The sequence below is a fragment of the Podarcis tiliguerta genome, assembly GCF_965153285.1.
Source record: "Podarcis tiliguerta genome assembly, chromosome: 2".
Taxonomy (NCBI): Eukaryota; Metazoa; Chordata; class Lepidosauria; order Squamata; family Lacertidae; genus Podarcis; species Podarcis tiliguerta.
In genome coordinates this window covers 19641745-19658064 of record NC_139535.1, presented here as the reverse complement: position 1 = coordinate 19658064, position 16320 = coordinate 19641745, and the positions used below count along the sequence as shown (strand labels likewise).

At 45.6% G+C, this 16320-nt stretch overlaps 1 protein-coding gene across 2 annotated transcripts in view; it reads left to right on the top strand.

Annotated features, from left to right (window-relative positions):
- The window catches only part of CAMK1 (calcium/calmodulin dependent protein kinase I), a 48164-nt gene extending 32524 nt beyond the window's left edge, over nucleotides 1-15640 (top strand). For both annotated transcript variants that reach the window (XM_083426439.1, XM_083426440.1), the window contains 7 exons: nucleotides 2967-3093; nucleotides 5389-5464; nucleotides 7642-7754; nucleotides 8345-8423; nucleotides 9990-10077; nucleotides 12017-12113; nucleotides 13921-15640. In XM_083426439.1, coding sequence (XP_083282565.1) covers nucleotides 2967-3093; nucleotides 5389-5464; nucleotides 7642-7754; nucleotides 8345-8423; nucleotides 9990-10077; nucleotides 12017-12113; nucleotides 13921-13985 — 645 coding nt within the window. In that variant the 3' untranslated portion in view covers nucleotides 13986-15640. The remainder of the gene's footprint in view (nucleotides 1-2966; nucleotides 3094-5388; nucleotides 5465-7641; nucleotides 7755-8344; nucleotides 8424-9989; nucleotides 10078-12016; nucleotides 12114-13920) is intronic.
- Nucleotides 15641-16320: the final 680 nt, after the last annotated feature.

The following is a 16320-nucleotide window of genomic DNA, read 5'->3' as shown; positions in this document are numbered from 1 at the left end:
TTTTGCACGTTTCTGTGTCTTGGGGAAATGGATGGGCTGCTTTTTTTTCTGTAGTAAGACGGAGCTGTTCCGCCTGGCCTTTGGTTTGGACTCAGTCTGACCCTTATGTTTCCCTTCCCTTATGGTTTTGATTTATGGGCTACTTTTAAAATGAGGCTGCATTTTAAATGGCATTTTAACCTGTATTTTAAATTGTGTTTTTTCCCCTATTATGTTTTTACTGTAATTTTACTGGTGTTGGCCACCCTGAGCCCGGCTCTGGCCGGGGAGGGCGGGGTATAAATATTATTATTATTATTATTATTATTATTATTATTATTATTATTATTTAATATAGTGTGCATTCTATTGATGATAGAACTTGGAAAGCTTGCACACTGCTTTGTCACATTTGGTTGGCCTCTACTGCCTTAGTACGGATCTACTGAGAACCATTTTCCCCCCTGTTGGGTGATGAATTCAATGCATCTGTGTTCTTTTGGCCATGGACACAACCACATCCTCACATGTCTCTAAGTGAACATTTGCTTCTCCCATTGCTTGCCCACTTGGATTAGCACATGGGTTTCGGAACTGAAACTTAGATGTCTCATAAGAGCTTAGGAAGAACCTGCTGCATCAGGCCAGTGGCCCATCTTGTCCACCATCTTCTCTTCACCACGGACAACCAGATATCTGTGGCAAACCCATAAGCTGGACTAACAAAGGCACTATTTTTCCTGCAGTTTCCAGCAACTGCTATTCAGAAGCATTACTGCCTCCAGCCATCATCTTCTCAGCTTTCTATTTTGGTTGGGCTTCCATTTTAGCATCTATGCATCATGAACTCTGTGCTCTAGGCCAATTGAGATTTTTGGGGAAACTGCAAGAAGAACAAACCTATTCATTCTTAAGGAAATCCGCCCTGAGTGCTCACTGGAAGGACAGATCCTGAAGTGGAGGCTCCAATACTTTAGCCACCTCATGAGAAGAGAAGACTCCCTGGAAAAGACCTTTATGTTGGGAAAGATGGAGGGCACAAGGAGAAGGGGACGACAGAGGAGGACGAGATGGTTGGATAGTGTTCTTGAAGCTACCAGCATGAGTTTGACCAAACTGGGGGAGGCAGTGGAAGACAGGAGTGCCTGGCGTGCTCTGGTCCATGGGGTCACGAAGAGTCGGACACGACTAAACGACTACATCCCCAAACCTGATGTCCTGCATACTGGACAAATCAATACAACCACTTGAGCAGCCGCTGAGTTCTAATGAAGTACAGAAGGTGTACTAACTTAAAAACCCAACGATAGCACAGAGCTCAGATGACTGCTTCCCACAGGGCAAGGCTGGCTTTGCTATGTAGCAGTTGCTTTGAACGGGAGATTACAAAACGGATGACGTTTTTTGGCCTTCAAACCCTATCCCTGTACAGCACTTAAATATCAATGGCTGGCACAACTACAAGGATGTAACCACAAAGGATTAGATAAGAATTAGCTCACAGAACCAAAACAGGCTGAGATTTTTTCAACCTGCAAAACAGGTCCGAATGCCCTAAGGAAACAGATAAGGATGGTATTTATAATAAGGGTGGTATTCTGCTAAAAGACAAATTTTCTCAGATGGCAACTTGGCACCGTTTCACACTCAAATGTGTCTCTATGAAGTGGCTTCTCATATGCTGCTCTGTACTAAATAAATAATAATAAATAATATATTTTTTTAAATTTATACCCTGCCCTCCCCGGCCAGAACTGGGCTCAGGGCGGCTAACACCAATAAAATTACAATAAAATGTAATAGAAAAAGGAAAAAAAGGTAATTAAAATACGGGATAAAATACGTGTTAAAATACAATTTGAAATGCAGCCTCATTTTAGGTCAGAGCACTTAGTCTGGAATTATTTTACATAACTTGATGGCCTGGACTGTTCCAGCTCTATCTTCTAGAAACAATGTTTTCTTAGCTGCTTCTTTTTGAGTGATAAAAGCTTTCAGGCAATAAGGTAGAAACATCTAGCTTTGGCATTTAGATGTTTTTGTTGCTTGGCCTAACCTCTGAGGTTTCCCCTCCAGCTTTGCTTTACATCATAATTGCTAATTCCACTTTGAGCCGTAAGATTTCAAGAATCTCAGGTCTTGTGGTTGTAGCAATTGGCAGGCATTTAACATTACACACTTACAATTTAACAATTGCAGCTTGACCTCTTCCCCTTCCCTCAGGGAAATTTAGTTCTGTGAGGGGCTAATGAGCTCCAGGAGAAAAAGAATTAGTATCTTAAATAATGTATTGTGTAATGTCCCCCCCCCCAAAAAAAATCATGTTTACCTTATTGCGATAAGTCTACCTTTAATCAGCTTTTAGAAATAAGTTTAACAGATCAATCCATGCATTTCGTATGCACATTTGATTTACTTATGTCCATAGAATAGAACTGTAGAGTTGGAAGGGACCCTGACGGTCATCTAGTCCAACCCCTGCAATGCAGGAATCTCAACTAAAGCATCCATGACAGAAGGCCATCCAACCACTTCTTAAAAACCTCCAATGGAGGACAGTTCCGTGTTCTTTTTTGGAGCAAGCTTGTCTTGATCATTTGGTTTTGTGTGGGGTTCTTTCTTAAGATGCTTCGAATGGTCTTTTCTCCCTACCTCCTGGATAAATTCTTTCTCCATTCCACCATGCTACCTGAACTGTCCCAACTGGTCGCTATAAGAACTGCACTTTAACAGCTGGTGCCTGAGTTTGGTTGTTTTCCTCTACCCTCCTCACCCCTTTCACCTTTTGTGTTGGGTCTTTTAGACTGTAAGCATAGAGGGCAGGAACTGTCCTGTTTTTTCACTGTTCTGTAAGCCACACTAGGACCTTTGGGGGAGGGGGCTGAAGTATGGGATTAAAAATATATGCGTTAAATAAATTGTTACTTGGAGCTCTAGTTTGACAGTTTTTATCTCCCTCTTTCCTCCCTGCTCTCCGCCCTTGTTAGCCCGAGAACCTGCTGTATTACAGTCTGGATGAAGATTCCAAGATCATGATTAGCGACTTTGGGCTGTCAAAGATAGAAGGTTCAGGAAGTGTCATGTCTACAGCATGTGGGACTCCAGGTTATGTGGGTGAGCTAAAGAGGTTTCTTATTCCACCCGCCCCAATTGAGAAGAGTGGACCTGGTTGACAAAGAAAATCACTGCATGCCCTGAGGGGGTTTTTATGAGGAGGTGGGGCTAACAGTTTGCCTCCATCTTGCCGGACAGGAGAGGCGTATTAAGTGCCTTGGATAGCACTTCAGTGTAGGAAAAAGCATGTAAATCCAGTGTATATTGTAAGAGGGGCACAATTCGTGTGTTTTGCCATGTGAAATTATGATTGGCCACAACCTCCCAACATGTGTTCAATGTACGTATTTTTAATCTTTTGTTGGAAGCCGCCCAGAGTGGCTGGGGAAACCCAGCCAGATGGGCGGGGTATAAATATTATTATTATTATTATTATTATTATTATTATTATTATACATTCATTATACATGATCTATACATGATCTACTGTACTGTATGGACTGCTTACGTTAATGTACAGTATATGTTTAAATTACTATTGGTGAAGTGTTTTCATACATCAGAGGGAGATATTTCTATCTTTCCCCTCTCCTGTTATAGTTGCAAATTCAGATCAGATAGATAGATAGATAGATAGATACCGTATTTTTTGCTCTATAAGACTCACTTTTTCCCTCCTAAAAAGTAAGGGGAAATGTGTGTGCGTCTTATGGAGCGAATGCAGGCTGCGCAGCTATCCCAGAAGCCAGAACTGCAAGAGGGATTGCTGCTTTCACTGCACAGCGATCCCTCTTGCTGTTCTGGCTTCTGAGATTCAGAATATTTTTTTTCTTGTTTTCCTCCACCAAAAACTAGGTGCGTCTTGTGGTCTGGTGCGTCTTATAGAGCGAAAAATACGGTAGTTTAAAATAAATGCATGAGGATCTACTCTTGGATTTCATGCTTTATTTCCGGCACAGGGGTACTAAAACTGAAATATCTGAAACAGTCCTTTGCTGGGACTTGACAGGACAGGGGAATTCCCTTTCATAGGCAGAATGGCAGCCTGGGGTGGCTTGAAATAAGTTGCATTCAACTTGGCGGAGCTCAAACATGCCAGACCCGCCACTGGCCCTACCATCTTTTGTTGAGGGAGCGGCTGTCAATGAGTGACATTTGCAGTGCTGTTTTTCTGGGGTGAGACGCAGGGGTACGCATACCCCTAAACATTTTGTGAATCTTTGTACTTTTGTCCATTTACTGTATTTATTTTCCCCGATTTGAACTATAAAATGGTGATTTTCTTGAGTTAAAATGAGAGTACCCCTAAACATATATTATTTTTTTTAGAAAAAAGTACTGGACATTTGTATCCATTAAGCATTATACAGTCATTGTGCCATGTTTCTTGTAGCAGAATAATATCAAATTGCTCAAAAATAGCTGTTTATTATTCTGCTTTGAACGCCAACCTTCTTTCTTCCATGGCATCAGTTTTAACTCCAGTTCCTTTCAGGCTCTGTGCTTGTCATTTCCACTTTGTCCAGATACCCAATTTCATCTAAAAAAATGCTTCCATTCCTATTATCAGTGGGAACCCATTCGACCGTGTTAGTATATTTTTTTGATTCTCGGGGGAGGACCACCTATTTCATTTGGAACTAATTTCTGATAGCTCAGCCAGGAATTCATAGTCATCCCATCAGAATTGTTCCTCACCATATCATATCCCAAGGGTTGAGTTTGCAGCTCTTCATCTATATACTTAAAACTTCCTCAGGTAGCCCTCTTTTTAACTATACATTTTGGAGAAACCAGCTTGTGGGCAGAAGGCTTGATTGTCAATTGTTTCACCAATGTTTTGTTGTCCATGCTGTTGTATTTTGGGTCAACCTGGACTGTAACTTAGCTACAGTGGTACCTCGGGTTACATACGCTTCAGGTTACAGACTCCGCTAACCCAGAAATAGTGCTTCAGGATGAGTACAGAAATTGTGCAGCGGCGGCAGCGGGAGGCCCCAGTAGCTAAAGTGGTGCTTCAGGTTAAGAACAGTTTCAGGTTAAGAACGGACCTCTGGAACGAATTAAGTACGTAACCAGAGGTACCACTGTACTTTGGTGAGAATGTCACTTAGGGATGAAATAAGTTTGGAGAAGACTTACAAGTCGGGGTTGTGGAAGGTGGAAATCTTTACAAGGGAGAGATGGCTGGCATGGCGTGTGTGTGTGTGTTTGTTCCTGGCAGAGCAAGCCTTTAGAAGGAAATCCCTAGTACAAGGGTTGCTTTTCCCCATCTGCAAACGACATTTGGGCAACAGGGAATTTCCACCTCTAATGGTCACTTTCTTCCTCTTTCCCCCCTTGGGTCTGGTCCAGCTCCTGAGGTGTTGGCACAGAAGCCTTACAGCAAAGCGGTGGATTGCTGGTCCATTGGAGTCATCGCTTACATCTTGTACGTACTGAGTTGAATTGAGATGGTGGTGGGCCTGGAGCCAGATGCCCTGCCTCCTATTGCTCCTGAATTCACATATGCAAAGGGAGTCCTAGTCAGCTAAACACTGAACACTCCCTTCCACGGCGCTTCTGGCACCACACAGCTAATTTTGCCTGTTCATTTATGAGCCTTTCATTTCTCCTTTACAGACAGCTTGGAAAGTTTCATAATACAGTGGTGCCTTGCAAGACGAAAAGAATCCGTTCCGCGAGTCTCTTCGTCTTGCGGTTTTTTTCGTCTTGCGAAGCAAGCCCATTAGCGGATTAGCGGGCTTAGCGGATCAGCTGATAAGCGGCTTAGTGGCTTGGGGAAAAGGGGGGGGGGGAACCCCGCATGAACTCGCAAGACATTTTCGTCTTGCGAAGCAAGCCCATAGGAAATTCGTTTTGCGAAGCACCTCCAAAACGGAAAACCCTTTCGTCTAGCGGGTTTTCCGTCTTGCGAGGCATTCGTCTTGCAGGGCACCACTGTATTGTCCCCCACCAAGGCCCACAACTCAACCACCAGAGCCACCTTTAACCCTTTACCGCCCACAGAGGTGGTACATCCTCTCTTGGGGATTATTACTGTAGTAATCCGTGTATAACACGCCCCTGTGTATTTTGGGGGGCTCGAAATTTAGAAAATGGGAGTGGGGTGATTGATTGCCCAGAGTTGCTGAGCTTTCGATAGGGGGAATGCCCAGAGTTTTGGAGCTTTTTTTTGGGGGGTGGGAGAATGCTGAAAATCTATCGCCAGACTGTCCAACGCTGCAACGCTTGCGCGTCGCATAATCCAACAATCGCCTGCCCGATCGCCGCAAGCAGCCGCCATTTGCCCGCCCAATTGCCACAACAGCAGCCAATCAACAGCAGCCCTTGCCGCACCCACCAATCACCCGCAGAATCACCACTCCTACTCGCAGAAGCAACAAATCCCCTGTCACTGCTCTGCACTACCCATGTATAAGATGACCCCAAATTTTTGACCCTGTTTTATCAGAAGAAACCCTTGACTTATACATGGAAAAGTACGGTACTTCATTCCGGCTACAAAACACATTTCTGCATCTTTAGTTAAAAATGGGGTTAGGAGTAATTCACCGGTGCTTGAGGCAGTGGCTTTTTGCCAGTTCCGTGAGGTATGTTCACCAGATCTACATTTCCTACTTAAAATTGGGGGGATTGGAATTCAAGTTGTACACCTACTTCTACAATTCCTGGATCTCCTTAGCTCAAATAATGTGATCCTCAGATGAAGGCTGGTATATCATTTATTATTATTAATAATGATGATGATGATATCATCATCAACATAGGTTTATAAATGTGCTTTTTGAAAGAAGACACATTTAAAATACATATTTAAATGTACACATTTTCGTGCAGACTTTTCATTTTTTAAAAGTCGGTCGGAAATGGACTGGAATGGACTTATGGGTAAACACACATGCAAATGACATGAAAGCAAACTGGTTTGCCCATCGCTACTGTGTAAGAAGATTGGTCAGTGAGTGGCTTAGGAGGTGCATCAAGCAACAGGTTCACTTGGTGCCTCGGTGTCTCCAGGAGAGGGCACGCCACCACCCAAATGAAACAGCTCCGCCTCTCTCTCTCGGCAACTATTATTTATTTATTAAATTTCTATTCCACCCTCCATCTGAAGATCACAGGCTGGTTGACAATAGAAAAGCACAAAAAAAAAAAGAGAGATGCCGTCGCAAAACAAACAAAAAACGGTTCAACTGCTGTTATCAGGGCCAGGCAAAGACATTTTGAGGTGGACACAGAAATGGCTCCCCCTCTCTCCGACAGGGAACAAGAGGTCAGGGGAGATCAACTTCAGGGAAATGGAAGGGAAGAAAAGATCAATTTTGGGCTCTGCAGCCCAGGTGAATCTTGCCACCTGAGGTGGTTGCCTCACCTTGCCGCATAGGTGGGCCGGCCCTGACAATGATTCTACCCCTCTAATCCCCTGGTCAGGAAGTAACCTGTCTTTTTACTTCCTCTCTCCCCTCGCTTTCCAGTCCATTTACCTCAGTTTCCCACATTCTTTTGCTCCTGCACAGCCTATACATTTATTTCCAACTCTCCCCGTTGTTTATTGCCATGCCTTCTGAGCGTCACACATGCCCTGTCCACACTTTCTCCCCTTAGACTGTGCGGCTATCCCCCCTTCTACGATGAGAACGACACAAAGCTCTTTGAGCAGATCCTGAAGGCCGAATATGAATTTGACTCCCCCTACTGGGACGACATATCAGAATCAGGTGAGGGAAAGGAAATGGTGGCTTCTCTGAATGCCAATGCTAGAACCAAGGCACATATTATGTATATTTGTTGTGTTTTTTTAACTGCTGATTTGATAAAAATTATTGCTTGTTTTTTCAGTATTTTCTTACAGATATTTTAGATCACTTTATCTAAACAGCTTAGTGGGCTTTTAAAAAATACAGTGTTACCTCGCAAGACGAATGCCTCGCAAGACGAAAAACTCGCAAGACGAAAGAGTTTTTCGTTTTCTGACTTGCTTCGTAAGACGGATTCCCTATGGGCTTGCTTCGCAAGACGAAACGTCTTGCGCCTTTTTTTTTAAACCGCCAATGCATTCCTATGGGAAACCGTCAATACACATTGGTGCTTCGCAAGACGAAAAAACTCATAGAACGAAAAAACTCGCAGAACGAATTAATTTCATCTTGCGAGGCACCACTGTAAATAAATTGGTAGATAACTCTCATTAATTAAAAATAATAATAAATGGAATCAAGTGGATCTGTGGTGTGGGAGGAGGCCAGTGGCACCGCTCACTAGCTTGCTTGCTAGCTCAGGCCTTCATTCACTTCCTTTCTCCTCTCAGCCAAAGATTTCATCCAGCATTTAATGGAGAGAGACCCTAAGAAACGCTTCACCTGTGAGCAGGCACTACAACACCCATGGTAAGGAGGAATCTGCACCCCATCATCCATTTAGCTAGCTTTGAGAAAGCTGGGGGGTCTCTTGGCTCCTGTTGACCAGTTGTAAAAGGCAGGTAAGGGGGAGACCAGCCTGGCCAGAGAAGGAGCAGCTGCAGGCAGTTTGCTTTTTCCTTCCTCCTCCCTGTCCGAAAGATCATTAAGCTCCAGCTGTCCGGAGCCCTGGGACTGCGGAACCAAGGAGAAAGGGCGTGTTGGCTACCATTCATTGGTCAAAGGAACAAGGGGTGCCAATTGCTATTTGAGCAGGAATACCAGCCAAGAAAGGGATGCGGGTGGCGCTGTGGGTTAAACCACTGAGCCTAGGACTTGCCGATCAGAAGGTCAGCGGTTCAAATCCCCGTGACGGGGTGAGCTCCCATTGCTCAGTCCCTGCTCCTGCCAACCTAGCAGTTCGAAAGCACGTCAAAGTGCAAGTAGATAAATAGGTACCGCTCCGGCGGGAAGGTAAACGGCGTTTCCGTGCGCTGCTCTGGTTCGCCAGAAGCGGCTTAGTCATGCTGGCCACATGACCCGGAAGCTGTACGCCGGCTCCCTTGGCCAATAAAGCGAGATGAGCGCCGCAACCCCACAATCAGTCATGACTGGACCTAATGGTAAGGGGTCCCTTTACTTTACTTTTTACCATCCAAGAAGATGAGCCTGGTCTGAACTGGATGTGAATGCCCTTTTATAGCTCACCATTTTATTCCGGCGTTGGAGAACCGATCTCTCCCCTCTGCCTTTTCCCTCCACTCACCTTTCCATGTGTGTCATTTCTTTTCAGTTTGCAAGCCTGATGGTAGGACTTCTCTCCCTCCCTCCTAATTGATGGGAGACAATCAATGCCACTATGAAAAGTGGCATTAAAAAAATAATACAATGGAAGAAAGTGGGAAAATAATGCTGCGATCTTGCACCCACGAGAGTAAGCCTCTCATTGTACAGTGGTACCTTGGTTTAAGAACAGCTTAGTTTATGAACAACTTGGATTAAGAACCCTGCAAACCCGGAAGGTGTTTTGGTTTGTGAACTTTGCCTTGGAATAAGAACATGTTCCGCTTCCTGTTGAGTGCGTTCCATTTGTAAATTGAGTCCCCCGCTGCTATGGGAAAGCAGGCTTTGGTTTAAGAACGCTTTGGTTTAAGAACGGACTTCCGGAATGGATTAAGTTCGTAAACGAAAGTACCACTGTACTCCCATCGTACCTGATGAGAGTTGTAGCCTCAAATATCTGGATGGCATTGGTTTGGAGGAGGCTGGCCTACAGGCTTTCAGAGTTGGCACCAGGTGAACTGATTGGAACAGGAATTCCCTGGGGACCTGTTCTTATTAGCAACTCACATCGCTTGGAATGGTGGGGGCATCTATTGGTATTTCAATGCCTTGTATGGATGCCTTTTATAGATGTTGATCTTGGGATCCTGGTGGGTTGACATGGTGAAAGGTGGTCCTTTTTAAGTATAGGGGTCCTGGACCGTAGAAGGCTTTAAAAGCCAGAGGCACTCCTATGTGGCATGTTAATAAGAACCAATCTCCTCTTCCTTCCAGGATTGCTGGAGACACCGCACTAGATAAGAACATCCACCAGTCAGTCAGCGAGCAGATCAAAAAGAATTTTGCCAAGAGCAAGTGGAAGGTAAGGGCATGTCCTGCAGAGAAGCAGTTGGTGGGTGCTTTTACCCGTGAGCCTTAAATCTGTCCCTGCTCAAATCCGACTGCAATGTGAATAATTATTATTATTATTATTATTATTATTATTTATTATTTGTACCCCGCCCATCTGGCTGGGCCTCCCCAGCCACTCTGGGCGGCTTCCATAGAAACAAAAAATACAGTAAAATATCACAGATTAAAAACTTCCCTGAACAGGGCTGCCTTAAGATGTCTTCTGAATGTCAGGTAGTTATTTTTCTCTTTGACATCTGGTGGGAGGGCGTTCCACAGGGCGGCCGCCCTTACTGAGAAGGCCCTCTGCCTGGTTCCCTGTAGCTTTGCTTCTCGCAATGAGGGAACTGCCAGAAGGCCCTCGGCGCTGGACCTCAGTGTCCGCGCTGAACGATGGGGGTGGAGACGCTCCTTCAGGTATACTGGGCCGAGGCCGTTTAGGGCTTTAAAGGTCAACACCAGCACTTTGAATTGTGCTCGGAAACGTACAATGTGAATGCAAAGCCTTTGTCCGCCAGAATATATGTTTGCTCTTTGCCTTAGGATAACCTTTACCAATGATATTCACTTGTGGCATGTGAGAGTCTCTTGAATATTTTTAGTATTTAATATACAGTTGTATAAGGGACGCGGGTGGCGCTGTGGGTTAAAGCCTCAGCCCCTAGGACTTGCCGATCAACAGGTCGGCGGTTCGAATCCCCGCGGCGGGGTGTGCTCCCGTTACTCGGTCCCAGCGCCTGCCAACCTAGCAGTTCGAAAGCACCTTCAGGTGCAAGTAGATAAATAGGGACCGCTTACTAGCAGGAAGGTAAACGGCGTTCCGTGTGCTGCACTGGTGCTGGCTCGCCAGAGCAGCGATGTCATGCTGGCCACGTGTCCCAGAAGTGTCTCCGTACAGCGCTGGCTCCCGGCCTATAGAGTGAGATGAGCGCACAACCCTAGAGTCTGGCAAGACTGGCCCGTACAGGCAGGGGTACCTTTACCTTTTACCTTTATACGGTTGTATGGATTGATGTTTTTTGTATTACTGATTTTATTATTATTTCTAACTTCCTGCTACGTTTTTTGGGGGGAATCGTTATACTTACTGTTCATTTGCTATGTTGTGAACTTTGGCACAATTTTGTGGGACTGTGGCATACAAATTAAACCGATGGGGATGGTAACCTCCCTCAAAATCTCCTAGGAACTCGTGTTTGTTGAAGTTGTTTAGAATTTTGTTTTGAGGTTCCTAGCTATCCTCATCCCAGGAATGCCCTGGAGAAAGGGAAGCAACTTATTGATCTAGTTTAGGTCCATGGTGCAAATATACTTTTATAGTGAACACAGCTGAGAATAGTTATTTGCAGTCTCGAGTTTCCTTCGTGCCAACAGTTAGGGAAAAGAAGAAAGGCTTTCATTTTCTGTTTGTCTCATTTGCCACACAGGCTGCATACAAACCATACATTTAAAGACGTGACTCCCCCCACCCCAATAATTCGGGGAAATGCAGTTTAACCCCACACAGAGCTACAAATCCCAACCGCCATTAATAATAATAATAATAATAATAATAATAATAATAATTTATTATTTGTACCACGCCCATCTGGCTGGGTCTCCCCAGCCACTCTGGGCGGCTTCCAACAAAGATGAAAAACACACTAAAATGTCACATATTAAAAACTTCCCTGAACAGGGCTGCCTTCAGATGTCTTCTGAATGTCAGGTAGTTGTTTATCGCTTTGACATCTGATGGGAGGGCGTTCCACAGGGCGGGCGCCACTACCGAGAAGGCCCTCTGCCTAGTTCCCAGGATTCTTTGGGGGAAATAATGTGCTTTAAGGGAATGGGGTATACAGCGACAGCATCTCCTCCATCTTTGACAGCAATCTGCTTTTCTTTTTTTCTTTCTTTTTTGTCCTACACAGCAAGCCTTCAACGCAACTGCTGTGGTCAGGCATATGAGGAAGCTACAGCTTGGGACCAGCCAAGATGGACCTGGTCAAGCCATGCAGGAGAGCAATGGTGAGAGGCTGGGAATGGCCTTCGGTGCCGCAGGGTATTCCCCTCCATGTACTGTGGTGACACCAGTATAGAGCCGAAACAGATTTTCTCCTCAAGACCTTTGTCGGTGAATCTTGATATTCACTAATGGCTGGTGGTTAATATTTGTGTCTGGTATCTGCCAAGGTTTGATCTTACTATTTGATCCCCCCCCCCCCCCGCCCCCCGGATACACTGACAAATCCTAGGCATTTGAATTCTGAGGTAAAATTTCGCCTCAGTGTTGACATTCTGCATTTGGAACTTGAATGGCAAAATTGAAAGCAGTGAGTGGTGTCAAGTTAAATACACACGAACGCTTGTATCCCTTTGACCCCAATCCCATCCCCGCCTTCCTGTTAACAAGCACACTTTCTCCAGAGCTGGAGGATTTCCTCTCCTCTTTTTCCATTTGTTATTTGGGACAGAATGGCAGTAAATTGGTATGAATGGTTGGAAGGGCTAGCAGTTTCAAAGGCGCATGACCTGTATTCAGGCATATGCTGTTCTGTGGCCTCACGAAATGGCCATGCATCAACAGTTGCTTCTCTGTGATACCCTCACACTTGACTTAATGTTCCCTCCCTCACACTTTGTAAGGTTTTATTCCAGTGTTGGGGACCCTTTGGACGTTTTTCCAGACTACAACTCCCATCATCCCTAGCTACTGGCCGGGGCTGATGGAAGTTGCAGTCCAGCACCTGAAAGGCCACAAGTTCCCTGTCCTTGTGACTCCCACTGTCTTTCCCCGCCATTTATAGCTTCTGCCATCTAGTGATGGCAATGTCAGAAAACGGGAAAAGCCAACTCCCATTTCCTTCCTAGTGCCCCTGAAAACTCACTCCTGTTTGCTTTGTCCAGGGAGCCACTGCCTGGCCTTTTCCTGAGCTAGAAAATAAGGAAAATCTTTTGTTGCTCCACCAATTACTGTTGTCCGAAATTCAGCAAATTTCGTATTTGTCTGGGAAGGATGGGTGGGCTTGTGGAGAAGGAATGGGAGGATTTGGGATGTGGGTGAAGGAGGATGTTACAGCTTGTTTTGAAACTACCGTATTTTTTGCTCTATAAGACTCACTTTTCCCCTCCTAAAAAGTAAGGGGAAATTTGTGTGCGTCTTATGGAGGGAATGCAGGCTGCGCAGCTATCCCAGAAGCCAGAACAGCAAGAGGGATTGCTGCTTTCACTGCGCAGCGATCCCTCTTGCAGTTCTGGCTTCTGAGATTCAGAATTTTTTTTTTTTGTTTTCCTCCTCCAAATACTAGGTGCATCTTGTGGTCTGGTGCGTCTTATAGAGCGAAAAATACGGTAAACTGTATTTTCCTGTGTGTGCGCGCTTTATATCAAAATTAAACACGTTAACTGCTTTCCACACTTTTTATTTAAAAAAACTTCACATGCTTTGAACTCAATATGCACACACTTAAATTGGGTATATTGATTAACCTTTGGGGGCACTTTCCCCTCCCTCACTTCATTGGCCAGAGTCAATGAGAAACCATTTGGGTGGCATGGCAATAGCAACTTAGACATGGTCTGTTAGGGATTCCCTTTACGACTGCTGAAAAATGAGGCTTTGCTCACAGCTGGGATTCCCTGTAAACACAAAAGTATTAAGGTGCTATATATAACCTAGTGCAAAAGCCTATCCTTTGTAGTACCCTGCCCAGAAGACAGTGGCTAGGCAGATTTGCCTTGCTGACTTTGGGCTGTGTTGGTTGTGTTGTGTTGGTTGCGTTGTGCTTGTAGTACCAGTTAACCCAGTCCTGACAGTCCCTTTTCTCTTCGGCAGGCTCAGCTTCCAGCAGCAGCGAGGAATCCTTGGGGAATGGTTCTCACCGTCAGATGCGGGACTGAACGTTCCCCAGTGGACAGAGGACACAGATGGCGGTGCCAGGATCAACCCACTGTGGGGCGGGTGGCCAAAACCACACTCTGCTGTGCTACCACAAGTGGAGCCAGGGAAGGGTCTGGGACTGCCCCACACCTCTCCCAATTAAGTGTGGCTGAGCCCCACTGCAGGGAAAGCTTCCCTTGCTAAGCCACGCCCTCCTGAACCTGGACATGGGGCCTGATCCTTCATAAGCCACACACTTCCCTGGAGATGCTTCTTCTTCTTCTTTTTCTTCTTCTTCTTCTCTCTCTAACACAGAGCAGCCAAACGCTGGCCGCAGCCAGCCAGCTCTGTCTGTGCCCTCTGCTGACTCCCTACCCAAGCTGACAATGTCGTCCGCCTCCTTGCCCAATCGTGTGGTCTTGCCTAGGACAGACCATAGAGTGGCCTGCTCAGGCCCTTTGCAACAGCTGTGGAGCTTGAGGATGCCTCACCCCCCCCCCCATAAAAAACCCTAACCAAGTCCTCCACTCAAATCATATCACCTCCAGCCAACAAGCAGGTTCACAAAGAGCGAGCCTAACTCTAGATCACCCTAATCATGTCACGAAGGGAAACAAAAGCTGCTTGTGGACCCTTCACAATTTGATCTTGAGGCACGCCTCCCGATAAGTGCATCTCTTCTGTCGAGAAACGTGAAGCTAGATTGAAAGGCTGTTTCAATCTTCTGGTGTCATTTGGCTGTCTGTGGGCGAGGACACCTTATTTTCTAAGAGTGGTGGTTTGATAGAACCACAGCTACCCTTGACACAGATGTACGTTTTTAAATATATATATATATATATACACCCAGGCGTAGGTGGGAGAGAAACAGTTTAGCTGACGTTCCGTATGGTTCCGGTTGAACTATGGGGAGAAGGGAACTGTGTTTGGGTACTTTGTCAGTTCTTGCCCATGGCCCATACCATACCAGCAGCCTCCAGAGCAATCCTGCAGCTGTTTTTAAAACGCTTTGTGTTTAGTATTTTTCTTTTTGCGGGGGGGGGGGGGGTCAGGGAAGAAGGAGCGCGCTTGCAGAGATACACGTATGCCTCTTGTCTTTCTAAAACAATGCTGAACGTTGGGGCAGCCTGTCTGGAGTAGAAGGGGGAAGGCAAGATTGAGCAGTTGTTGAAACGTCGTTTCGGCACGGGAAGCAACTCGCCGATGCAGGATTCGGCTTGTTGGGCCGTTTGCAACGCCAGTTGCCGAAAAGGGAAGTTCACACCGTAGACGACGCTCCCACCAAGGCAGCCCTTGAAGCACTGGGTCCAAGCTGGCCACTGCACCACCCAACTGGCAGAACCAGGATTCTTCCCACTGTGTATAGAGCCCAGGCTTCCCCAACCTGCTGCCTTCCAGATGTTTTGGACGGCAACTCCCATCCAACACAGCCAATGTCTAGGGGGTCATGGGAGTTCTGTAGTCAATGTTCTCCAACAACGTTTGGGGAAGCACCAGGCTGAAGACCTTGGTCCCCTTTCCCTCTTGCTCTCCTGCCTGCTCTTGCCGCTCACAGCTCCACATTTTGCGCCCATGTTCTCTCTGTCTCTGCACTCTCTTGGTTCAAGAGGACTTTCTAACTCGAAGTTTCTATTTTGTTGCTTGTTCTTGTATTAAAAAGGAAGAAAGCGCACAAGTTTTCATCTACCCTATCTGCGGGCAAAGGGGTGGGAGAAAAGAAGGGAGCTGCCGCTGGGGCCCCCTCACCCAGCAACCAACCGAGGGGGGGGGGCGCTGCACACACTCAGCAGAGTCTGGATCTGTTTCTGAAAGAAGGCTAGGAGAGTTTTAGGAGGACACAACTTGTTTATTGTTATCGTTACAGCACCTCGAAGTCAGCTAAGCGCTTTATAAAAGGGTAGAAATAAATAGGTCTCTGCCCAAAGCAGCTTACAATCTAGAAATAGTCAAGACAAAAAAGGCAGGGGTTGGTATAGGGAACGGTAGGTCAAATCGCTGGATGATTAAAAACAAAAAACAGGCCCGTGAGCCAGCTTTTCAAATCCTATGGATTTTGATGGGGAAGAAACAAGCACGCTTAAGTCTCTCCCAGTGAAATCAGCGGGATTTTAAAGGGCTTAGTTCTGACCATAGAGCATTCTCACGGTACAGGTTACAAAATATAATGTTAAACTCCACTATAGAAATGGAGGATGTTTTACCAAAACAAACGAAAAAAACTGAGGCAAAAGGACACTTAAGAAAGGAAAACAAGATGGTAAAAGAGATAACATATTGAGCTGCAGTGAATGTCTTCAGGAATAACATTCCATATTAGTGGAAGAAGGAAAAGGGGTGATAATATTTAATAGAACA